This window comes from Diplotaxodon limnothrissa, linkage group LG7 (genome assembly GCF_057381915.1).
Source record: "Diplotaxodon limnothrissa isolate DT_005_m linkage group LG7, D_limnothrissa_male_GT1.1, whole genome shotgun sequence".
Classification (NCBI taxonomy): Eukaryota; Metazoa; Chordata; class Actinopteri; order Cichliformes; family Cichlidae; genus Diplotaxodon; species Diplotaxodon limnothrissa.
Genome location: NC_140602.1, coordinates 67,866,490 through 67,893,225, shown reverse-complemented (window position 1 = coordinate 67,893,225; position 26,736 = coordinate 67,866,490). Strand labels below are relative to the sequence as shown.

The window sequence follows — 26,736 nt, the reverse complement described above, 5'->3', positions numbered from 1 at the left end:
CAAAACCTCCGGCGGGCCGGGCAAAATCTCCACCGCCGGGCTGGGTTGGGAAGCGGTAGCGGCTGGTGGGTGAAGGTGCAGCTCATGAAGGAGGAAGTCCCGTGCCAGCGGGTGAAGCGAGTCTAGCAGCCAGGAGTGTGCCGAGAGTAGCTGCTGTAGCCTGGCTTCTACAGCGCGGTGGAACTCTTCTTCCTCCTGCTCGAGCCACAGGTTTACCAACCTTGCGACCGTGTCGGTTACCTCCTCCCGAAACCCCTGGGTAGGTGCGAATGCTGCTGGGTCCATGTTGGTCGGCTCGTACTGTCACGGCTGGGGGAGGGAGCCGTGTGGTGTGGAGGAAAAGGAGGACCCAAAATGCAGCAAACTGATGATACGAATGACGTTTATTTACAAGGTGGTGGTGGTGGCAAAAACAGGCAACTCAACATGAGCAATTACAAACCTAAACTGGGAGAAACTAAAGACAAACCTGAGACCATACAAAAGGGGTGCGGGGCAGAGAGACGCAGAGACAGGAACGAAACACCATAGAATGCAGAGCTACACGGAGGAACGCAGTGATACATGGATGAACGCAGACGAGCCGACGAGGAGCACAGGCAGACACCAACTATAAATACACACACCAGGTAATGAGGAAATGGCACACAGGAGGGGACACAGCTGGAACTTAATGGGCATAACGAGACACAGACCTACAAAGTAAAACAGGAAATCTAGAACCCGAACCGGACACAAGGGGGGAGGACACAGAATAACTAGAACAGAGGGAAATAGTCACAAAACACAAAACGCTGGGTCAACGACCCAGGACCATGACAAACACTGTGTTTGGATGTGCAGAAACACGTACAGAAACATCAGAGATATTTTTCTTTGTCGAACTGCGCCTTTGATGGTTCCTTAGCTGTGTGTTGTTTTATGCATGGGTGTGAGTTCTGAGAAATCAGGGTGGGGCAGAGAGAGCGAGGGAGAGAGGCAGATGAGATCCAGTTCTCGTTCTCCCTCCAACAGATCTCCTTCATTAGATTAGCAGCGTGTTAACTGGCCTGTGTCATATGGAAATTCTGCCATTTGCATCTCTTGAGAAAGAGGCGTAAAACCATTTATCTATTTAAATATATTCTGGCTGATATGGCTGTTGGACTTTAGAACAGGGTATAATAATGTTTACTGATCAACTGATCAGCTGGCTGCTGATTCCTCACAGTTTTTGGTTGAGTGAACAACCAGGTCCTCCTCGGCGAGCCTCCCATGGCAACCCAGGAGCGAGCACGCCACTGCTGCTTTTCTGATTGGATCGCACATAACAGATCTGATATTATATCTCCGCTTCTTCTGATTGGATCCTGCTTTAATTAACTGATAGTGCGGTTGCGTGCGATTGGATAGAAGTTGTAGGACTTGTGAAATTTTAGCTCAAATGAAGGATGAAGTGATGATGCTAAAGAGGGAGCAGAGTTTGCTGCATCTGTTGCGTCTTCCAAAAGGACAGATGTCCTAGAAGAAGTCTGCACCACAGGAGAAACTCCGCTTACATCGTTCCTATTGTTCCCCCCCCTTCAACAGCACCCAACAGCTCACCCCACCCCAATCTTGTCTTTCGTGGAAAGGCAGCCCCAAGGCACGATCCTAGAAGGAGTAGAGTAGGGGAGTTCAAAGCGTTATCACGCGCCAAACGTCTTTTCATCATGTTTTAGAAACAAGCGTTCGCACTAATCCCCCAATAATCTCTCCAGGAGAACTGGGGCGATAAGGCGCGCCACCCACGGCTTTTCAAACACTTTTTGGGTAGTCTCTTCTCACTCTCTATCTCTCTTCCCCTCTACCTCATCTACTCTCCACTTCCTCTTTCCCTCACTCCCCGAGAAGGACGAGTGAAGGTGATCACCGTCTCCTCCTTACTGTCTCTCAAGCAGTTTTCTCCTCGTTTTTCCTTTTTCTTTTTTTTGTGTATGTGTGTTGACTCTGAATCGGTTTGTTTACATCCTGATTCTGATCTTTTGCAGTTTATCTGGACTCATCAACAGTGTTTCTCAGCCTCTGTGTTTCTTTCTCTCCTCCGCCCATCAAATTAGAATGTTAATTAAAATGGTGCTCCTTCAGAAGATGACAAATCGATGATTACGGTGAGTGTTGAGACACCTTCTGTGATGCCCCCCAGAAGAACGTGAGACATAAGTGGCGTTCCTAAAACAGAGGCAGAGTGCAACAACAATAATATTTAGCATTAAAGACACAGGAAAAAATGTTTTTTAAACGTCTCCCTTTACCTGCATTTTAAAGTATTCATATATCGAATCCCTGTGCTATCTTGCAGTAAAATGTTTAAATATTTGAGATAACTCATCCCGCACCCTGAGGCATACACAAAAATGAAGTCAAATGTGATATGAAGCCATGCTTATCTTTGTTGGCTCGTGGCTTGTAGTAGCTAGCTGAGAAATATCATGGATGGGAAGTCTGTGTTTGAATATCATTTGGCAAAACCCTTGTTTACATTGCTAAAAGTGCATGGTTACCATTTCATTTATTTCTCCTTCATCCTCCAACTCCAGCTCAAGGACACCGTTGAAGGAGGTGTGGGCGGATTCCACAATGGCAGAGCCCAAAGATCGCCAGTAGTGGTCATGGCCGAATCGCATCACCTTGGTGTTGTTTTGTTGGATTTTAAAGTATTGCACTGCACTCTCTTTGCGGTTTAATGAACCAACAACAGCAGCAGCTGGTCACACAAGCTTAAATGGCTGGATGTGTTTTCCCCGACTATTTGCTGCACTTTGTTGGCAGAATACGGTGCTAAATCCAAAACCTCTTTACGATTGCTTTGGTCGCTAACAGATAAGTCGCAGAAGTTTTAGCAACCAAAGCAATTACAAGAAGGTTTTTTTGGAGCACTATCTTTGCAAGCACTTTTACCCAGTAACAGCCAACAACCTACAGTAACAACTCACTAAGCAGTCACTAGTGACCATAGGTTGCCATGGGACCTCTGACTGGTATCTTGGCCAGTGTAATCAAAAGCTATTGCAATCATACAAAGAAAAGCTGCTGGCATGGTGACCCTTTGCTGCTGGCTTTGTCCACGTTATGTTAGCTTTCCCACAAACAACCATTTCAAATATCGAATATCACTGTTAAACTGGCTCTTGCTTAGCTTTGTATTCAGCTAATTTCATTTTGGTAAGGACTGCAAGTAGTAACTGCACGTCAAACGGAAAACACAACAAACTTAACAACACACGTATCGTTGCCTTCTCAAAGGTAGTGCTAATCCCTGCTTGAGATCAGTGTGGTTGCCTAGATATTCCCTATTCCCTAATTGATTCTGTCACGTCTGACTGAGTCCCTCTAGAAATAATCCTTCCACTCGAAAATGCATCGCAGCACAAACGGCTAAGCATGCTCTAAGTCGAGCATAGCATCAGTTCAGCCAGGCGACAAAGTTAAGCTCAGCTGTAATTCCTGCAGATCAGTTGATATTCTTCTACACATCCAATTGCCAATTCTCATGTATCATATACTATCATATTTTTATTTAAGTTGCTGCAAGCCACTCTGCAACCCACCTCCCACCTTTTAATGCTGCATCTTAATTATTGTCATCTGTTGTGAATAATGTGTGAAAGGATGAGAAGGTTTCACAACTCTAGATATAAATTCCTGCTCTTCTGACTACAGTGGTCCTGACTGAGCTGACATTATACTGTAGCTTTAAATATGTCAACAACTAGAGCTTTTAAGGGGGGGTAAAACCCTTGAGTGATAGACGTTATGGCTGAAAATGTTGACCATCATGGCATTAAGGGGAACCAGCATCCATCTGACTGAATCAGCGTGCTCAGTATTGGCTACATTTACCCTCACCTGTCATATGATTTCCCCACATCGTGACAGTAGCTGTCTGATTGTCAGTCTGGCTCTGACAGAAGAGTCTATCACCCCAGGAGAGAGGAAAAAACTCCCTCAAAAAAGATAAAATGGACCGATACTGATAGAGTTGGCCCAGAGAGAAGGAACAAAGGATGGCCGAACAGAAAGGAGGGAAACAAAACATTAGGAACAAAGAGAAATATGAGAGAAGTGGAAGAGAGGTGAGAAAACCGTGGAAGACGAGGGTTAAACAAGAAGGAGGGAGGATGTGTTCATCACTCAGTGGCAGTGACTGGCTGGTATCTGCATCTCGCTGTCATCTGCACCGGCTTTTGCAGGGTGGAGGAGGATGGAAAAAGGAGGAGGAGGAGGTGGTGGTGGCGTAGGAGAGGAGAGAAGAGGAGAGGGAAAACCTCTATCCTGTCTATCTCTGAGCCTCATCTCCTGCAGTTCAGGAGCCCGCTTTCCAAGAGTGCCTCATTTTCAAATCTCTTATCTCAGCCCCCGTTTTAAGTATCGCAGTTTTATATTTTTACATGTCATTTGCATGCAGCTCATCAAACCAGACTCCCTCTATTTTTTCCTCATTCCTTCTCTTCTCTGAGGTGTGCGGCGATACATGCGGCTGTGTAGGAGCACCCCTGCTAAAGGGAATAAGCTTTCACTAGCTGCCACCTAGCCTTGGCTGTATACTGTACTGACAGCATTTATCCTGTGTGTGCAGAATACACAGCATTAAAAAGAAAAAAGTATCTTGTGTCTCTGTTGAATGTTAGGGAAATGCTTTGCTCGAGTACAGCGGAGGTAAAGTGTGTGCATGTGTGTTTGTATGCGAGAGGCGGATGAGAGTAGGTTTCTGATTTTATCTGCCTTCCTTTTCTTCTTTGTATTTTTGGAGGATTCACACAGTGACCTCTTTGTTTGGGACAGTGAGTACACCCCTCCAACTCTCTGGATTGCAAAAGAAACTATTTCCTGTGGCCGAGAGATAGAACGAGAGACGGACTGAGAAAAGAGGGAGAGATAGGACGGTGGAAGGAGGGGCAGGCAGATGGACGGACGGACGGAAGTGTAGGAATGAGAGAGGAGAGGAGAGGAAAAAGAATCGGAGATTAAGAAAGAAAGAGGTGCATAAAAGGAAGGAGGCGGTGCAGGAGAGACAGTGAAAGTGGAGAAGGGAGGAAGAGAGTGAATTGGGATGATTGAATGAATGATTCTGTGAGGGGAGTGAATGAACGGCCATGGTTGAAAAGGTCAGGAAAGGAGCAGAGCAGCTTATTAAATTCCCACAAACTGTTTGAAGCATTTAATGTAGGAGAGGATTTTGCAGCTTTTTTTGAGTATGTTGTGATCTGCTCAAAGGCCTCTAATATGCCCATTACACTTCAACAGTCCAAAACCCAAAGAAATTCATACTTTACAGTGATATCTAGGGCCTGAAAAGGAGTTATTGTGCACATGTGAGAAGCCTAGTGCCGACGATTACACAGGATCATTTCTGCTCATTCCCAGGCCCATGTCCTTTATTCTTGAGCTCTATTATAGGACTTTTGCATGATTCACACTTCAGTGGAGCTTTTTGTAACCGCTCAGTTCATTCTGTTTGTTAAACAAGCTGTTTTAGCTCCTCCCCCTTTAATGCCACCCTCTCCTTTAGCCAGGTTCTTCTGATTGGCTTTAAGGGGCAAATAAATACAACAGGAAGTGTATTTCACAGCACTGGTTTCCATAAAATAACTGCTATTACTAATTTCTATATAACATAGCTGTTTGACATACCTTCTATGTCAAAAACCAAAGTTGCACAAGGGAAAAACATAACAAATTTATTGGAACCATGTGGAATAAACTTGCAGTCCTGTCGCCTTTGGTGTGTTGCTTTGAAGGTGGTGAGTTTGGTGTGTCCAGACAGTGGTAAAACAGCAGTAATATGGACTCTGCTATCAGTTTGCAGTTGAATGAAGTCAAGCTGGTGACTACATGCACCAAAAATAAATTGGTGAAAATACAAATCTAATGCTATCAGGTAGCAGATCTGTTGCTATCTACATTCAACAGAAATTCCAATTAGCTACTTACATTATGAGCGCAGCCAGAACCCCGTAGAAGTGAAACAGTGTGTTTATATGAATCTTCCAGTCGGTCTGAGTGTTTGCGGTTAGTCTGAGTCGTCCTGTGATTGCTTGGGGAGAGGTTTCCCACCACTGAGTGATCTGTGCATTATAACGGTAGTATAACCCTGTTATATAGCACTTACCTGCACAATCTCATACGCACACACACACACACACACACACACACACACACACACACACACACACACACACACACACACACACACAAACCTTCATATACATCAAGTTACTTTTTGCACAAAGCTCAGTCTTTTGCACAACCCTCTGTCCTTGTTGCACTTTTCTATTGCACTGTTGTGTCTGTATCGTTCTGCTCTGTCTTTGTGTTGTTTAGTTTTTTTGCATTTTGTGCAGTTTTTGCACACTTGCACTTTCTGTAGTCCTGTGTTGATTGTCTGTTATATGTCATTTGTAGCACCAGGGTCTTGGAGGAACGTTCTCATATTTCACTGTGTACTGTACCACTGCACATGGTTGAAATGACAAAAAAGCCACTTGACTTGACTCTGGGCGACCAGTTGGTTGTCGCGACGACTTGCAATCGAGTCGGTGTAAGTGGAAAAAGTCCATGCAGTCACCGGGCAGTTACAAGTCTTTTGTTCTTGTCTCTTTTTTACCTTAGTGTGACTCAAGCATCACTTCCATCTCTAAACTCAGGTTTTCTTTTCCTGAGTTGAAACTATTAGAAAACTTTGTTCTGTTTGCATTAAGTACAGCAAGAAAATTGGTGCATGTTTCCTGGCCTGGAATCATGAATTTTCTCTCTTCCTCATTTACAGACTGTCATAAATACTAGAAAAGGTCCATTTTTGTTATGTTTTGTTTTCCACGCTCAATAAAACAAAGACATTTTCCCATCTTTTATCTAAAGAAGCCGTTTTAGTGTGGAATAATCTGGGTAATCTGGGTTCTGTTAAGAACACGGATCTGTGTCTATCATTATTGACTTGTTTTACATTTAATAACCATCCCGCGGTCACGTTCCGTCTGTTTTACAGCAATGTAAACTATATTAGACGACGTGAAACAGTATCCAGCATTGAGACATAGATGTGCTTGATGTACCAGAGGTTATTTGCATATACAAACATACTTATTCCCCAGTGGTAGCAGTAAAACTGTGGCAGTTGACAGCTGCGCAGAGAAATCTTAATCTGCTCATCTACAGGCTGCTGGTGGAGGTGCTGAGATGAGGGCGGCTCTTAGTCTTTTTCTTCTGCTTTAATTGACATACACATAGACCACGAGGCGATGTGACATGGGGTCAGGTGTTGGGGATAGTTCTGGGAAAGTTGCTGTTACCATGATGATGATGATGATCATCATCATCATCATCGTCGGTGGTGTTTGGGTCTGCAGAGAGAGAGAGAGAGAGGTTGAGCAAGGAGCCATTCTGATACTGAATGAGGGAGTGGAGGAAGAAAATGAAGAAATGAAATCAGCCCAGCATCATTTGCATTCAAGTTTTATCAGCATAGGAGGAGGGCGTTTTTGGACCTGATAAGAAGAGGGCGTCGCAGGCTGCGCTGGAGGTGGCGGGCAGGGGAGGGGGGGTGAGAGAGAGAGAGAGAGGTGTGTGAATGGATGTTATATGTGCAATGACTTTGGCAGAAAAAAAAAGTGGTTGGAGAGCTCAGTCAGTGTGTGCTTGCACTGACACACATGAATGTTACAGAAGCTGTAGTGGAGACACAGTATTGGGGGTGGGAATGGTGTGCGCGGGGGGGTGGGGGGTTAATATCAGACCAAATAATTAGATTCGCTATCGTCGCGGCGGCAGCAGTGCGGGAATCAGGCAGATTAAAGCCGGGCTCGGGGCTGGTTAATATTCATGAAGGGACCAGGGTCCGGGCGAGGGGCTTAGACTGCAGCTCAAAGACTCTCCTCCGGCTGATGGGGCTTAAGGCAGCGCTCTCAACCAAGATGGAGCTCTGCCGCGGAGGCCTGACATCCCACTGATAGATGGAGGGCTGCGTGGATAGTTTAGGCTGTCCTTTAAGCCTGCTGTAGTCCACCCGATTCTTAAAAAAAGAAATTCTGACTGTTATGACCTTTCAAACTATAGACCGATCTCTAAGCTTTCGTTCTTGTCCAAGATCCTGGAGAGACTAGTTCTCTCCCAACTCCAGGCGTACTTGGACACGAACAATATTGCTGAGAAATTTCAATCTGCCTTTAAGCCATTGCATAGCACTGAAACAGCGTTGGTTAGAGTTCTTAATGATATTCTTGTAATCACTGATACTGGACGCTCTATGGTCCTAGTTTTACTGGACCTCTCTTCGGCCTTTGATATGGTAGACCATAACATTTTATTACTAAGACTTGAGCACACTGTGGGTATTAGAGGCACTGCCCTCGACTGGTTTAAATCATACCTCGCTGATAGATCCTTATCAGTTCACTTAGGCACCTTCTCCTCTTCCTCCGCTCCGGTCTGTTGTGGTGTGCCTCAAGGATCAGTTTTAGGCCCTATTCTCTTCTCATTGTATTTGCTCCCTCTAGGCACAATCTTTGAAAAATACAATATCGCCTTCCACTGTTATGCCGATGACATACAGATCTATTTTGAACTTACTGACGACCTTGCTGTGTCCCTGCACTACTTTCAAGAATGCATGCGGGAGGTCAAAGAATGGTTCCTGAGTAATTCCCTCGTTTTAAATGATAAGAAGACTGAGATTGTGGTGTTCAACAGTAAAATCCCTCGTGCCCAACTCTGTGCTGCCCTGGGTTCCTTTGCTAGTTTTTCTTGTGACTATGTCAGTAACTTGGGTGTACTGCTGGATAGCTCGCTCAAACTCGATAAGCAAGTGTCTGCTGTAGTGAGATCTAGCTTTCACCAACTGCGCCTTATCTCTAAGGCTAGGCATTATATTCCGCATGAGGACCTGGAGAAGCTTATTCACGCTTTTGTGACCTCCAGGTTGGATTATTGTAACTCCTTGTACTATGGTCTTCCCTCTTCTCTTCTTCTTAAACTGCAAACAGTCCAAAATGCAGCAGCCCGCCTTTTGACTGGTACCAGGAAATTTTGCCATATTACCCCTGTCCTAGCTAGCCTGCATTGGCTGCCCATAAAGTACCGTATTCAATTTAAAATATTACTCCTTACTTTCAAAACTATTAATAAATTAGCGCCAAGTTATCTTAGTGAACTTCTCAAACCACATACTCCTGCTAGAACACTCAGATCTGCCACTCAACTACTTCTGACCCAACCCAGATCTCGACTGAAGTCCCGGGGTGACCGTGCGTTTGCTCTGGCTGCCCCGGTACTGTGGAATACCCTTCCTCTCGACCTCCGCGCATCTGACTCCATTGCACTGTTCAAATCACGATTAAAAACCCACTTATTCAATCTTGCCTTTCCCTCTAGTTAATATTTCTTTTATGATTTTATATCATGCACTTCTATGCTCATTTAAATTCTTGTTTGCTCTGTACCTGTTGCTTTCCTATGTATTAGTGACAGTTATCTGTTTGCATATTTAGTACTTGCTTTGGTCCTATTTCTATTATCCTCCTCCTATACTCTATTTTACTTGTTAAGCACCTTGGCATACCCTTGGTTTTTAAGTGTGCTTTATAAATAAAGTTTATTATTATATTATTATTATTTAGGTGACGGGAAAGAAAGAAGAAAGACGGCGAGGAGTTTTTGCACTCGATACACCGACATCCGTGTGGATCTCCTGATCTTCATTTGATCGTGCTGCTTTCATGAAACAATGGCTCGTCTCTGAGTTCTCTTCTTTTTTCGTTTTCCTTTACAGACACTGTTCATACCAGCACATTTTGCACGTATCATTATCTGAAAACCCTCACCTTCTATTCTGGGCTCTTTCTGTAAATAGGAAACACTCATAGTACATTTCCATGTTCTATGCTACATACGGACTGTGTCTCAGTTAGCTGCAAGGTGGTGTCAATGCCAATGTTTCAGCATTCAAACTTACCCGTCTGAAGGCCCTTGCTTTGCTAACCAAGTAAAAGCAGGGAGGTGATGCGGCCATGAAACAATGGCTGTTTCTAAGATTCTTATGTTTGTGCTATTTTCATTATCCACCTTTAGATAATAGTGTTTGGCTGCTCTGAAAACTTGAGAAGGTTGACTCTTTGTTGGTCCAGACGTTCCAGAGGCGAACGTTGGCCGTTTGAGTCATTGTGATCGGCTTCAGCCCAAGAGAAGTGAAAAGGGCTTTGATAACATCCGGTGGCCTCTCCCTTCTCCTTAACTCACTCGCACATCTCTGGCATCTGCATTCTCTACTGGCCTGGTTAATTACACACACACACACACACACAAAGTGTGATCTGGCCCTCTGCCTCGCTGACTCTCATTATCTCATGTGAAACTGTGTGTGTGTGACTGTAAAGTGTGTAAAGTAGCGTGTTCTCCTTGTTGCAGTTTGACACAGCAGATTATCTGTTAGCGTTGCTGGTATTAGGTGACGTTGTGATTTACTTCCATGAGCCGAATCATCTACTTTAGCTTTGTCCAAGCAAAAACTAGCAGCATCTGCAGGACAACAATTGATCTCTATCTCCTTTAGATTCAGCTGTGGGCATACCAAGGACAAGCAGGCCGAATGACTGATAGATTTCTAAGTAATCTTGGAGTTTTAACACAGCCCGTGCAGGCGTTTGCATGCTACTGTAGCTCCCGCAGTGTTTCCTGAATTCCAATGAGACCACAGATGTGGGATGTGCTCCTAAATACAAATATTTTTCTTCACTCCTTCAGGTTTCCTGTGTTCACATCTGGAGGCTGGCCAGTTGACCTGTTTTTACACTATGACATAACTTAACAAAACCAAAAACACAGCACAACTAATCATAACTGAACCTGCTTCACATCTGCTAGCTTTGCTACTGCAAACCTGGAACTGCCCCCACATGCCCTCCTGGGATGGTATTAATGACCCACATCAAACAATCGAGCCTTGGTTAGTCTTCGGCTCTTCGGGTCTACAGTGTCCTCCATGCAGCTGGCTTACATGCTGACAGGATTACAAAGAAGTATGGTAGAGAATAGTTTTGAGAATTGCCCCTAGTGTGAGTCATCATGAGGGTGGAAAAGCTGCCACGTCTCACTGGGATGATTTATCTGGTCAGACATCAGATATGAAAATAAATGGAAATTGCATGTGACATTTCACAACATCTATGACGTTAACGTTCAATCAATAACTCCAAAAACAAATATTCTATTATCATGTTTCTTTTGTGCTAGCTTGTTGACGTCGTTGTGGTCGGAGAGGAAACTCCATCGGGGAGAGGCTGAAGTGTTATTAGTTCTGAAATAAGAAGAGAAGGGAGTGCATCACGCTCTTCAATTATTTAATATTTATTTTAGATCTTTAAAGGATGAGCGTGTGTGTGTGTGTGTGTGTGTGTGTGTGTTTTCCATTTTCTTTTGCTATTTGTGCATTTATATGTATAAAATATGCGTGTGTGTGTGTGTGTGTGTGTGTGTGTGTGTGTGTGTGTGTGTGTGTGTGTGTGTGTGTGTTATTTCCACTTGCGCGCTAGTGAGCTCTCCCCATTGCCCTATCATGGTGAATTCCAAAGCCGTGGCCGTGATGAATTAGTCTGAAGCAAATTAGCAGTACTTACAGCTCAGACGGCTCCAGCATTGGGTTACAAATTAAAACAAAAACAGCCGTATCTCCACATCAGCGCTAGTCCCCCATGAAATACAATACGCTCTGCCTCAATCTTTAACGTGCAACAGACTGAGAGGCTTCCTTCCTTCTGTCCTTTCCCTCTCTCTTCTCACTGTCTTTCCAACATCCATCTTCTTCAGATATTCCAATGAGCTGTCTGATCATAACACACTGCCCGATGTCTTCAGCTAACAGTGGCAAGACTTCACGTTAGGTATTATTGACCAAACCAGTGTTATAGCTGCTTTATGTAAAGAGAGAGATAAGGGGAAAAAACACTGTGCAAAATGAAATTGCAAATGCGTTTATTTGAAAACTGAGATAAATTGCTGTAAAAAGTTGTGAAAAGAGCAACAAAAGAACGGAAAAATGTTGCAGTGCTTAAAAAATTAGCTGCAGCACCTCATAACTAATAAGGTTAATGAGAAACACGATTAGGTATAAAACCAACGTCCCTGAGAGGCAGGGAGCGATTCACCACTCTTTCAGGTTTCACCAGGGGCCAGTTTCACCAATACAGACCTCGACTGTGGCTGAGGCAAACCAAATGATTACAAGTTTGGCACATGTCTAAATTTAGTCATTGACTATGTTAAGTGGGACAAAGAATTCTGGGTAAATGGAGGCTTTTAAAGAACAAAAATGGCCAACTGGTTTACATAATACCTGCTCAGCAGTGTTTACCCCAGCAGACACAAAAATAGAGATAAGCAAAGAGTGTTGAACGCTTCTGTGGCGTAACGTCTCAATACATACAGCAGAGCTGAAATCTTTTGGCTTCTTTGTGTATACGAGCTTCTGAGAATAGATTCACTCACACGGACAAACAAAGCCAGCTGCCTGTGTGCACGAGCCATTGATTTTTCCCAAGCTTAGTTAACAGCAGTCTAACCTTGTGTAATTTTAACCCAAGTCTTTTATTTTTGCAGTGCAGTCAAACTGATATTAGAGCGTAGTTAAGCCTGGTCTAAAATGTCCTCTGAACAATGAACAGGCAGCAGCTGTTGGAGGAGCTCACGCTAAGCTGCACTGAGGTTGATGATAAGAGGAGCGCAGCTCTGAAATATTTTTGGGAAGGCCTTCACATGAATGCGTAACATCTGAAAGTAATTCCTAAAACAAGCCTGTAATTCTAAAGAAGCAGCGCTCTCTTTTTCCTTTTGTAGTTAAAAGTTTAAATTCTGAATTTTCTGCTTTTAGAGTTTAGTTAAAACAGTTGAAACCTCACGTAAGTGGTTCCTGATTTTTACCTCATATTTGTCCTCTGCGGTTCAGTTGTGGTGAGACATATATAACATCTTTAACACACAAAGTTAAGGTGAAAAAGCCACTGCACGGTGTCTTCTCACCAGAGCATCAGTGTTTATGCGATACAATACAACTTTATTTATATAGCACATTTAAAAACCAACGGTGCTTCACAATAAAACAGCAGCTTAAAACATGAATAATATAAGACCATTAACAAAGTACTGAATATGCTAACAGGTCAGTGTCACAAATTACACAAGAATAAAAGTGAACATCAAATCAAACTTGTTAAAAACACACAGGTTTTAAAGTGATGGTTTGATCTGCACACGCAGGCTTTCTCAAGAATCTCAGTTTGTTTTCTGCTATTTGCATTTCTCCATGAGAAATGTTTCCTCTGAATGTGTCATTATCTGCTTCACTAATCAGTAACAAAGCCGTTTGCTATTCCTACTCATATGTTTCTCCATTAATTTTATTATTATTAATGACATTTTAGTTCACTGGATTAAAAACAAGATTTCAGTATAAAAATAAAATGAGATGATTATAAAACAAACATAAAATATAAAACTACAGTACAGGTTATTCATTTTTTTAACACAGTAATACAAACTGCTGTGGTGATAAATACTACACCTGTCCACAGTTACAAAAATAAACTTAAACAAGCAGAATAATGAGACTAAACTGAATTACATACATAATATAATAAATAGATTTGTGAACTGGTTGAGTAATAATCATACTTTATGTAACCAGCAACAAATAACTTCAATCAAAGATGCACACATTTTAAATGCTGTATAATTAGGAAATCGCTACTTTTTCAATTGCATTACTTGATCAATGTTTAATTAGTTCTTTAATATCTGCAAGATAACTTTGTATTAACTCCTAAAACCTGCATCATACCTGATGGTGAACATCACAGCGCTGCTTTTGTAAGGAGGATTTTATTTGTATTCAAAGTGTTTGGAATTTTTTACAGAAAACTAAAAAATAAATCAATAAAATAAGTAATTACAGCAGTTATGAAACCTGAACATTAACATCGAGCCGCAATGAAAAAGTATTTTCAGGTATTTATTCACTGGTTGCAGGATTAAAAATCCCAATAATCCTGTGATGTCACAGACCTGCTGCAGACGAGGAGAAACAACTTTTTTCCTCTCACTGGTCCAAACTGGTGATTTGACGTGTTTGTTTATCAGCAGTTTATGACTAATTATATTGATGAATTGAGACTAATGCAGTATATCACACTGAACATTTTCCACTAATAGAACAATTATAGATGATCGTGTGTGCTGTCTGTGGTCAGTGTAGTTCTCTCTAAAGATCATTTTAAGGACTTTTTTATGTGACGGGTTTGTTACAGATGGTGAAGGTCAGATACACGAGCAGTGAGAATCAGCCTCACTCATCTTTTCTTTGGCCAAGTGCATGCAGTGTGTCAGCAGAGCCCGTCACTGGCTTTCCATGAATTTCCTCCTTTTTTTCCTCCCAGAATGAATAATTCTGAATAAGTCTGTATATGAATAATGAATAATTCTGTATAAATAATAAATAATTATATAAATTAATTATTCATTTTATAATAATATAAAATGAATAATTCTTCAGTTTCAAATTTAATGCCACTTTTAATTTGATAAAAAGGGGAACCCTTTCAGAAGGTGCCCAGTGGTCGGGTCATATCTGGAATTTTTTTGCAAACAGAAAATATTTTTAAAAAGGAAACTTACTGAAACATTGAGACAAATCTACAGCGTGTTTGGAGGAAAATCAGACTTAAAAACACCAAAAGTCATGGAAGACGCCAGCGTTGAACGTGACAGGGAAAATAAAGCAGGAAGCTTCTCTGTGCTTCTCTCATCGACTGTAACTGCTCAGTGAGGTCCGTCACGTCCTGTGCTGAGGGAATGCTTCCTCTTGGTGGAGAGTGAACGGTACTGCATCGCTGTGCAGCTCTCACACAGTGAGGACAGTCGGTCACTGCATCAGAGATTTCTTCTCTTCCCCGTGGAGTCGCTGCAGCTGTCACAACCCAGTCAAATCCACCTTTATTATTATTTATCTCTGTTGGTTGTAGAAAGATTATATTTTGAATATTCGTGGTGATGTCTGGAGTATGATACTTAAACAGAAACTCTGATGGAGGAAAGGTGGTGTTGGTGGTGTTTGAGGAATAATGTGCTGGTGCAGAAGTACAGAAGAAAGGCCTCGCTGAGAGTTATCAGTGATGGGACACACACATGTGGTGGGAGTGCTCCCACAGCCACATATAAACAAAGACAGGATTGTACTCAGGACTCGTGTGTGTGTGTGTGTGTGTGTGTGTGTGTGTGTGTGTGTGTGTGTGTGTCATACCTCCACACATACAGACAGTGGATGTTGACTCTACACTCTTTGTCCAGTGTATCCACCGTGGATCTTATTATGGCTGCCCTTTGAATAGCTGCCTGTCGACTTCATCAGATCTTTTTTTCCTCTTCCTTTTCTTCTCTCCTTTCTCCTGAGGTCCCTCTTCCTCTTTTATTCCTCTTTTTTCTTCATTTTCGGGGTTGCTTTGTTCCGCTTGTGCTCCCTCATTTCCTTCTGGGGCTGTAATCATCCTCTGCTCACTGACGGCCTTTTCATAAACCGGTGTTTACCGCTGGCCGCACACTGGATACTCACGTGTGGCTGTGTCGTCCCAGCTGGCTACAATTAATGCTTTGATTTTGGTGATTATCTGCTGGTAGTTAAAAGAAGAGCGGTAATACTTGAAGAAGACAATAGCAGATGTTTTACTTGATTTGGCGGTGATGTTTAGGCGACAGGTTGAATTTGAGCTTGGGCATGCTTTAAAGGGGTTTTCCCCAGTAACATGTTTATTCATGTTTATCATGAAACAAATTAGATATCTAATCTGGGAGGGGGGGGGGGGGGGGGGGGGTCACAATGAGTAAACCACGCATCATCACGTGATGACACCAGAGTTTGGATGATCATTTTCAAGCTTTGTGGAAGCCCAGAATTTAAATGTAGCATCATGGAGCAAAAGCTAGTTATGGCTGGGTGGCTGTGGCTCAGGTGGTAGAGCAAGTCAGCTGCTGATTGGAAGGTTGGTGGTTTGATCATTGACTTCCCCAGTCTGCATGTCAAATATCGTTGGGCAAGATGCTAACCCCAAGTTGCCCTCTGATGTGTTCATCGGAGTGTGAATGTAGAGTAGTTTGCACTTGTGTTTAGAAGTGCATGGGTGAATGAGGCGTGTTGTATACAGCGCTTTGAGTACTGTGGGAGAGTAGAAAGGCGCTATATGAGAATCAGTCCAAATTGGGCTACACTTATACAAACACTTTGGTTGTTTTTATGACTTGTAATCTTATGTGCAGGACTTTGTGATTCTGTCTTGAAAGGTGCTATATAAATAAAAATTTATTTATTTATTTTCTCATTTAATGTCAGATTTTAATTTTATGCTTCATGATCTGATTGATAGTCTGATTTTGCAGTGTTTTTTTACACTAAGAATAAATCCAGAGGAAGAGAGAGGTTCTTTGTGATTCCAGCTGATGATAAATATAATAGTAGGATTTTCCTTTTACTATTATATAGTCATAAGTTTGGATATTTTATCCCCCACAATCAAAATACATGAATAAAAGAGCTCATTATGGAGGAAAAAATCTATCGTAGTGCTTAGAACAATAAATTAACTTTTATTTTGAAAATATAAATTCTTCCAATTAACAAAACAGACATTGATCTGTTAATCGGTCAGGAGTCCATATACATATATACAATGATACCGTAATAGATGGAATAAATTTTTTAAAAGAAAGAATTATGAGAATTTAGCCTCCGCTTCAGAACATTTTCCACAACTCACCCAGAAACTGAGCAGAAACTGAGCAGGTCTCTAAAACCGAAATGATCCGATGACCGACTGAGAGAAAATTAACAGTTTTATCTTAAAAACAAAAGTGACTCATAAACACAGCATCTTGGGACTTGTGATGAACCCATTTGGTTACTTTGTTTAACTTCCTAAAATATTCTTGATGCTTCACGTTTGATTTACGCGTTCTGGACCAGCGGTAGGGGTGCACCGACTTGTGTGTTGTCAGTTGCAGCCTTGTGGATCTGCTATGATGCAAAATGAGTAATAACAAGAACCCTTTGTGTGTGTTTGTTGTGTGTTGGTTGACAGGCAAGAATAAAAACCTTGGCTGTGATCAGTCTGATCAATGAAAACTGTTCTTTGTGTGTGCAGAACATTCAGATGACCGTCGTGTGTGAAGATCCAGATTGTTGGATTAGTCGCCTCCCTCTGACCTCCGATGCCTCTGCAGCAAACTGCTCTATCTACAGCCAAGGTGACTTTTTTCTAATGCACGACAATAGGATATTTATTTTCTAGCTGCCTTCAAAATCAGAATCTGTGTATCAAACAGCAGAAAGCTGAGATCAAACACAACTGTGCATTTTATGCTGCCAGATTTCCATTTGTTACTCCCTCCTGTTTGTTTTCAGGCGAGGACTTGTTCTGTAAGGTGATGAAAGAGCTTACGGCCGGTGAAAGGCTCGTGGCGTTCGTGTCTCCTGTTCCACTGGGCTCCTCCTCTCCGGTGGCCCAAGGCTCTCCTCCACTGAGCCTTGTCGCCCACAAACAACCTGTGGTGAAGGAGGAGCCGTCGTACCCGGCGGCGCTGCACTCAGAGATCCAGCTCCTCCCGCAGCAAGCTGGCATGGCAGCAATCTTGGCTACTGCTGTTGTCAATAGTGAGTGTTGTATTCAAATCGTATTCACGAAAAGAGCATTTTAAGTAGTTAAAAGTTCAGCCGGCTATTTGCAGAACAATACATATTTTCAATTAATTTCAAATGAGGCAAAAATGTATCAGATATATGCCATGTTAGAACTCGAGACCTCAAGGCTCAGTGTCCTGCAGGTTTTAGATCTCACCCTGGGTCAACACACCTGAATCAATTCGTTTTTTACCAGGCCTCTGGAGAACTTCAAACTGGTACCTGCAGCTGTTGTGATTTACTGAAATGTACTTTGTTATATAAATGTAATGTTCTCTTCAGTCACAAGATGGCACTGTAGCGCTTTTAAAACCAGCTGATTAGTTTGTGCCTTCCACTTTAAAGTTTCCCGTTGCTTCTGTGGTGACGTCTGACTGATGGTCAGATAATTCACAATCATCACACACCGGTAGATCTGGTGCCTCTGTGGCAGGAGACTTCTGAAGGCTTCTGTGGTGTGCACACACACCTGCCACTGTATTAGGTACACCTGGGTAGTACCGGGTTGGACCTCCTTTTTCCTTCAGACATGTGTGCAACAATGTGCTGGATTCCCTTTAAACTACAGATGTTTTTGTGGGAAAATCCCACTAAATCAGAGGTTCTGATACTTGAACTTCGGTAGGTTGATGTAACCATGGCTACATGCCTAAATCCATGAGGTTTCTGCCATGTGATTGGCCGACTAGATATTGGTGTGTTGACGAGCAGTTGAACTGGTTTAAATAATGAAGTGAGTAAATTTGGAAATAGTCTATAGTAATTGAAAATGTATACATATCTCAAAACTGTAAACCACAAGTCTGTGAGATTACAATTAGACTACAATTAAAACTTTGTATAACTGTAGCAGGCAAACTTAACCTCATCCTTACTTTTGCTAATTAAACCAGCGCTTTTCAGGTTCTTGAACCAATATTTGTGTCTGTGTTTGACTGACTAGCTGGTGTGTACTTGTTTTTGCTGAACAGAGGACATTTTCCCATGTAAGGACTGTGGGATCTGGTACCGTAGTGAGAGGAACCTGCAGGCCCATCTTATGTACTATTGTGCCAGCCGTCAGAAGCAGCCAGCTGCAGCTTCCTCCCCTCCACAAGACAAACCCAAGGAGTCGTACCCCAATGAACGCATCTGCCCCTTCCCACAGTGCAACAAGAGCTGCCCCAGTGCCAGCTCACTCGAGATTCACATGCGCACACACAGTGGTGAGAGCAGTATTTATATCTATGCATAAAAGACAAAGGGTCAGAGCATCTGGGCCTGACTGTTATCCTTCTCCATCCTTCCACAGGCGAGCGTCCATTTGTCTGTCTCATCTGTCTGTCAGCATTCACCACTAAAGCGAACTGTGAGCGGCACCTTAAGGTCCATACGGACACCCTGAACGGGGTGTGTCACGGCTGCGGCTTCGTCTCCACCACGAGGGACATCCTCTACAGCCATCTGGTCACCAGCCACATGGTTTGCCAGCCTGGATCTCGCAGTGAGGTGTACTCTCCGGGGCCAGGTCTCCCTAAGCTACCCCTGTCCATCGGTAAGTCATTCCGTCATATTCTGTTATTTTTTATACTTGGATTACGTAGCAGTAACTTTAAAAGGTTCACTGCTGGAAAGCCGGCACGTTGGCCCTTTTTTGTCCTTTAACCCTCCTGAGATTGTTGGAAATTTTGGACATGTTTAATCTGAGTAATCTGAGATTTTGAATAAAATTTGAATAATCTATTCAAATGTAAGCGACTGTTTTAATTTACTAACCTTGACTCTCCTGTTAAGGTCTGAGTCCAGGAGACTCTGGTGTTGTGCTGAAGTGTCAAGTTTGTGGCCACAACGCTGACTCACCTGCTCAGCTCCAGCAACATGTACGAACTCACCTGGAAGTCAGGGTCCCAGCTGAAAGAAGCCCTACTCCTCGTCAGAGTACCCCATCGTCGGTCGACCACCCCCAACCGTCTCCCCAGGAGAAGGAACCCCTAGCTTCATCCAGTCCAGGCACAAACGGAGGCTCAGCCACGCCTCGAGACTGCAGTCCTGCTGATGACCAGATCATGGAGTTAAAGATCAAAGAGGAGCCTCATTCAGATTCAGACACAGAAGAGCAGAAAATGGAGATTAAGGAGGATGGAGAGGAGGAGGAGGAGATGGGTGGAGAGGAGGTAGATCAAGAGGCAGGAAGGAACATAAAAGAGGCACAAACGACCTCCTCCAGCCAAACATCGAACTCGCCGAAGAGTCCAGCTACAACAACAGTGAAGGCAGAACCCACTAGTCCCACCCCTGGTTCTAGCCCCGCCCATATGGGAGGTGCAGGCTCAGTTGTTCCAGGAGGAGCGCTGTTCCTGCCTCAGTACATGTTTAACCCCGAGGCAGCCATCTTGCCTCAGGCCTCGGAGATCCTGGCTAAAATGTCAGAGATGGTCCACAGTCGCCTAAAGCAGGGCCAGACGGTCGCCCAGAACAACGCCGCAGCCTTCTTTCCTTCTGGACCGACTGCACCCACGGCAACAGCCACTCCACCTCACAAAGGAGCTACCTGCTTCGAGTGCGATATCACCTTCAATAACATCAACAATTTCTATGCACACAAGAGGCTTTATTGCTCAAGCAGGCATCAAGGCGAAGGTGCATCCTCAGCCTCGGGCCCCGCATTGACTAGAGACGCAGCCTCGGCCGCCGCGCCTTCTGCTGGCACACGCGGCTCATCTGCATCTCCTCAGGGCGGAGCATCAAGTAGGGCCGCCTCTGCCTCGCCGTCTGACTCCGAGCCTCCTGCAGGAAGTGGAGCAGCAGAATCCAGGAGGGTGCTGGAGGTGAAGACTGAACCTCCAGCGGGGACAGAGGGAGTCCCGTCCTCTTCTGAAGGGGAAGGTGCTGGTATGAGTGGAGGAGGCGGAGGAGGACGAGCAAGTGAAGGCAGCCAGAGTCCTGCTAGCGGTTCCACAGAGGACCTTGACGACGATCCCAACAGAACCTTCTGCGAAGCCTGCAACATCCGTTTCAGCCGTCACGACAACTACACTGTCCACAAACGTTTCTACTGTGCGTCGCGCCACGACCCGTCCAACCAGAGAGCCGTACACATGGCCAAGACCACCAACACAGCCGCCTTCATTCCGCAGCCCATCCGAACACGCAAAAGAAAGAAGATGTATGAGATTCACATGGCAAGAACCGAGGCGTTAGCTAACGCTGCCGCTGCAGCAGCAGCAGCGGCAGCCACTGCCGCCGCCTCTGCTCCATCCCCCTCGGTTCTGGGCTTGGTAGTAAAGCAGGAAGTCTCTCCCAGTGGTGCAGGTGGCTCAAGTCCCGAAGGAGATGGCCCAATCGACCTGAGCAAGAGGCCCCGTCTCAGAGAGGCTCCACGGCACAGCGGCAGCGGCAGCAGCAGCGGCGGCGGCAGCAGCATTCTCCCAGCCCTGCCTCTCACCGACTACCACAAGTGCACAGCCTGCAGCATCAGTTTCAACAGTATTGAGAACTACCTGGCTCATAAAACATACTACTGCCCTGCCACCACCCTCCAACCCCACACTTTGGAGCAGCTTCACAGGCTCAAGAGATCAGCCTCCACCTCTCCAAAAAGCAGGCCTCAGCAGGAGCGTTCGGATCTCCTGCACCCTGTGGAGAATAAAGCTCACCCAGCTGAGTGGGTGGCCCAGGCTCAGGGCACGTCATCCAGTCCTCACACCTCTGCCTTACCTGCCTCGGATGCTGCATCTCCTTCGCATACAAATACCACACTTGCAGCCTCTCCAGGAGCTGGAGCCAAAAGCGTGGTCACGGCTTCTGCTCAGCTGGTCTGCCCATACTGTCCCAACAGGCCCATCGCTGGTGACTTGATGGACCATTTCAAGACTACCCACGGGCTGGTTGTAACCATTCAGCCACCCCAGGAGACTCTGCCCCATCTGGGCAGAACAGCGAGCCGCAGCCCGAGCCTGAGTCCCAGGGATGGAGCCGCTGCAGCGACTTCAGCTACTCCAACCAACCAGGCCAGACTTGTCTCTCGAGTTCACAGAGACAGCATCAACGGGCAGGGTAGGAGTGGTACCGCTTCCCCTGTTTCGCCCCTGGTGAACGGCAGCCCCTCCGCCGGGGGCGGATCACCGTTAGCCAGTTCTCCTCTGCCTGTGTCTCCCCCAAGGGCTCCGTCTCTGACTTTGTCACCTGTGCCTGAGGTCCTGAGGGAGAAGCTGGGATCGTCACACGTTCCGGACAAGGCCGCCCAGACCGTGGCCTCCCACATCCCTGTACCCAGCGTCAGTCCTAAAACCACCCCAGTCATCTCCCCTGTGCAGAACGGTAACTCGCGCTTCTGTCGGCTGTGCAACATCAAGTTCAGCAGCCTCTCCACGTTCATAGCTCACAAGAAATACTACTGCTCTTCCCACAGTGCCGAACATGTTAAGTGAGCTAAGACACTTTTGATCTTTCCCTTCCCTTTCATCTTTCTGAGCGGAAGTTTTCCTTCACTAAGTTTTAAATGGCTCAGAGGGTCCTCCTCCTCCCCCGCCAGTGTCCCACATAGGTGCCAAAACGGTGCTCGGCTGGCATCACCACGAATGACAGTGAATGACTGTTACTCACCTGGCAAGGCCCGATGCCTGGCTCCTCCAGAGCAGAATTCCCAGGTGGTGTTACTCACATACAGAAACTGAAATTCCTCCTTTGGGTCAAAGTGTGTAGTACACTAAGAGCTGAGACACATGCTACCTGCACACTGGTGTGCCCTCGTCCCGAAGATCACTCTTTGTACACCAGTCGCTGATTCAACACTTACCACACCCTCGCCTCACAGTAGTGTTATTATGGGACGCTAAATAGATGTATGTCAGCAAAACCTTTTTTCTGTCTCTGAACTGAGCTTTTCATGGCAGTAATTCCATTCTGACTGATGATGATGATGATGATGATGATAGTGCATCTCCAGTGTTTCCCCGCCCCCTGAGCTCTTTTACGTTCCCAGACCTAAACGGAGGAATCATTTCTCTTGTGTGGAAAAAAAAAGACTTGATCATTGTTGATGTTTTTATTATCTGTGCATAGTGTATGATGTCTGAAAAGAAAAGAATTCTATGCTTTTGGGTTCAACACTGGCTCTTTTCTGCTTACTAGAGAAGCTGAGGCATTTTAGCTGACACACAGATATGTGCTATCATGATGTTACTTATTACTGAAGGATAATATTTCAAAATGGGACTTTTTTTTCCTTTCATACACACAAATTTTTATTTTCTCTGTAAAAAAAATGCAAGGAAGAAGAAAAAAGATGTGAAATATTTATCTTTTAGTCATCACTGATTTCATGTCAACAGAAAACTACCTACTTAGTGTCCGAGAGTATTTGTATTTTTTATTTGTATATTTTTCATACTGGTGGAAAGAACTGTTTGGATCTGGGTGTGTTGAAGTGAATTTTCTAAGTGTAGATATGTAATATCTTTTCACAGTAATCACTGGGATCACACTGAACTTTATCATGTTAGTATTTCTCGTTCTGTTAATGTGGGCTATAATCGATGCCGTCTGAAAACCAGCACAGCTTTTCTTTTTTTGTCTTTCTGTTTTTAACCCCACGATTCGTGCAGAACAGCTGTTTGTTTCCAGACCGTCACGTCCGAACATTGAAGGGAGCTCGTTGGACGCTGCTGCGTTCACACTTTGGTGAGAGTGACAAAGCTTTCCACATTTTTAGGTTACACGAAAATCCACATTTTCAGTAAGACGTTTGTCTTCAGATACACACACACACACACACACAGCTTTACATTATTTGTTGCAAACTTCACTCTCATACTAAGGCATATTTATTATTACGATTGTACTTCTCTCCGGCAATGAAGGCAAAACAGTGAACAGTCACATGTTGGTGTAAGACCTCACAAAAGAAAAGTAAGCACATATAACCATATGTTGTGGCTGTGGTGTGTGTGTGTGTGTGTGTGTGTGTGTGTGTGTGTCTCATTTGTACACAGACACACCAGATGTTCCCGTGCTGCTGTTGCAGTTGCAATACAGTGTTACCTAGAACTGTGAATTACTTTTTATTTTTCCGACTTTGATGCAAACTAACCTGTAGATGCCGAGGGGTAAAAATCTGCATCTACATCACAGCGTTTATTTCCCCCCCCCCAGCATCTCTCAGGATTTTAGCTCTTTTCATTGTGAGCCATTAAAACCGACTCAGACTTTCAAGCGACACTAAAAGTACAGTTTTAAATAGCAGACTGTTAACAAACCCCACCGCCAGGTCTTCAAGAAACAAATCTAAATGTAAAGTAATAGAGCTAAAATCATCCCTGGTTTTCACAGACTCCTTAAATATTCAGCCAAATTTCACTTTACTTTTTTGACAGTGTGAGTTGTCCATCTTTATATACAGTCTGTCTTGTGATCCTGACGCGACTGGTTTGAGGTCTCGTCCACGCATTAAGTATTTTTTTAAGATGCAGCTTTCGGCCCCTCGCAGACGGTTCCAGATGACTGAAAATGGGCCTCATTCAGAAATTCAGGAGCCATTTAATGTCACGATCCCCCGTGTTTACATGGTTTTCTTCACGACTTTAAGCTTGTGGTTATTTTGCCAACTTGTTGGTTTGGCATGCTCTTAACAGCACTTGGATTGTGTTTTTGCATTTAACGCAGACACAAGTCCACGTATGTGGAACTAAAGCAGTAGTAGAATTTGGACCTGGTCCGATTGATTGGTGTCCCGGGAGCTGCAAAGATGTTAATGGAACAGGTGTAATATCACCAAGAAAGCTTTTTGTGCGTCCGTCCACACTGAAGGGGTTTTTCTGCAGGGAAGCAGTGGATCACCTGGTTTTAAGAATCTTCAGCTGTTTACAAATTCAGGGGGAAAACGTGCACCTAACCACACCCTGGGGGTGTAAAGGGGCTAAAGGAGCATCATATTGGGGGTCAGAGGTCACTGGAAAATTCTCATAAGTAACCTTTAAAGATGTAAGAAACAAGGCAAAGCAGTTATTTACATCCTGCAGTCACAGCAAGATTAGAAAACTAAAAGCAGAACCCTTTTTTATGCTGTGTTCTTCTTCAGAATCTCCTCAGAAACTTTTTTTGCCTCTAAATATCCACATTTTTGTAGTTGGTCTCTGTTTTTTTAAAGATGTTGTTTCAGAGACACTGGACCAAAACAGTAACATAACACAGTGTAGAACAAAATGATCGACCAGCGCAGTTTTAAAGGATACGTATACCGACTCGGTGGTTTCCATACTTAAGATTATATCATATAGATAAATTTTTCATAATTCCAGTTCTTTTTAAATTTAGGAGACATTACCTGTTCCTGTTTAGCTTGGAGCACCAGTGCACCAGACTCATCACACTGCTGTGGTCTTAAAAGTAAATGGCCTGCATTTGTATAGCGCATTCACACACAGGCAACGGCTACATTGTAGCCACAGCCACCCTGGGGCGCACTGACAGAGGCGAGGCTGCCGGACACTGGCGCCACCGGGCCCTCTGACCACCACCAGTAGGCAAACATGGGGTTAGTATCTTGCCCAAGGATATTTGGCATGCAGCCAGGAGACAGCCTGGGATCAAACCACCGACCTTCTGATTAGTGGCTGACCTGCTCTGCCACCTGAGCTACAGCCACCCCGAAGTAGAGAGAAGAACATGCAGGAACTTTGCAGGAACCTTTGGAGGAGCTCAGGGTGTTTTCACTGTTGGGACTAGGGTCTAAGTTCTAGGGGTTTTGTTTGTTTTTTTTTAAACTCTGAAAGTCCCTGTTCAGGAGGTAGCCCCACCCCAAAAAATTCCTGAGCTTTTTTGGGGGTTGGGTAGTTGCTTTCTGAACTTTTATGATTGGTCAACTATTCCTAACATTTTAAGCTAGTCTATGTCAGCATCTGCAAAAGCTTTTAAAATCATTTTGCTTTCATTTTGGTCGAGCATTTCTCGGCTCATGCCTTCAGTGACTGTTTGCAAAGTTGTAAATCACGAGCAACAGCAGTATCGTTGAATCTCTTCAACGCTGACTGCTGTTATGCAGTCCCCTGTCCCTCACATTACATGCCATTGTCGTCTGCATTGTTGTATAATCTGCAGCTTGGGGAATGACGTGTAAAAGCTTCCTTGCGTCCATGCAGAGGCCTGACTTTCTTAATCGTCACAGGTCCTCACACCACAGTGGAAATGCAGAAACCCAATGATCTAATGGACCTTTTAGTTCCTTGAAAGACGTTCCTGGCACTAAAGGTTTTTGGTAGCTGCAGTCATGTCACCTAGTTACAAATGGAGGAACTGAGTGCTGAGAAACCACCCTTAGATCTTGCCGCCTTTTCGTTGCACTGTTGTATAAAAACGTGCTGAATGTTTTAGTTTTAGCTGCTTTTTTTTTTTTTTTGGTAACGTATTTATGTTTTACGGCACTTTTTCCCGTCCAGAATGCATCCTAGCTCTACCTTGAAGGACGTTTCTGAAAGATTTTAAACCTTGAATAAAACCTTTCTTTGTTTAATTGTAAACCTTTTTTTTAATGATTTCTTTGATGTCTGTAACGGAGAAAATCACAATGAATGTCAACACTTTTATGTCCATGTTTTCATTTCAGTTCCACTACACTCATCCAAACTATGCATGGGAAATAAAAAAAAGTTCTGAGAGACACTGATGAGAAGTGTGGCTGTATTTCTCTCTTTGGTGTGATTGCATTTCTTCAACTTTTAGGGGCAGCTTTAGTAGTTGTTTGTGTAAATCACAAAGGTTCTACTTTGCAGGTTCTGTTTAACAGTTTGTTAATTTCACATAAAATATAATATTTGTATATAAAGCAGAGTAATTCTGCCCACTAAGAAGATGCCCTCTAGTGGAGGGTATCACAAAAAGCAGCCTGAAGCCATAGTAGGGCGTGATAGAATCTGTCAATGATTTTGTTTATGTGAGTGATGGGTCTGTGTTTGACCTGACCACCTTAATAAAGCTGTTTTCCAATACTGATCAATTGAAGTGCTTATTAATAGAACTTAAATTACAGGCAC

General features: G+C 44.0%; 1 protein-coding gene across 1 annotated transcript in view; it reads left to right on the top strand.

Annotated features, from left to right (window-relative positions):
• Positions 1–22,936, top strand: part of zfpm1 (zinc finger protein, FOG family member 1) — a 108,227-nt gene extending 85,291 nt beyond the window's left edge. Inside the window, exons 5-9 of the mRNA XM_085360192.1 lie at positions 17,193–17,295; positions 17,453–17,701; positions 18,700–18,933; positions 19,020–19,262; positions 19,502–22,936. Coding sequence (XP_085216318.1) covers positions 17,193–17,295; positions 17,453–17,701; positions 18,700–18,933; positions 19,020–19,262; positions 19,502–22,137 — 3,465 coding nt within the window. The 3' untranslated portion in view covers positions 22,138–22,936. The remainder of the gene's footprint in view (positions 1–17,192; positions 17,296–17,452; positions 17,702–18,699; positions 18,934–19,019; positions 19,263–19,501) is intronic.
• The last annotated feature ends 3,800 nt before the right edge of the window (positions 22,937–26,736 follow it).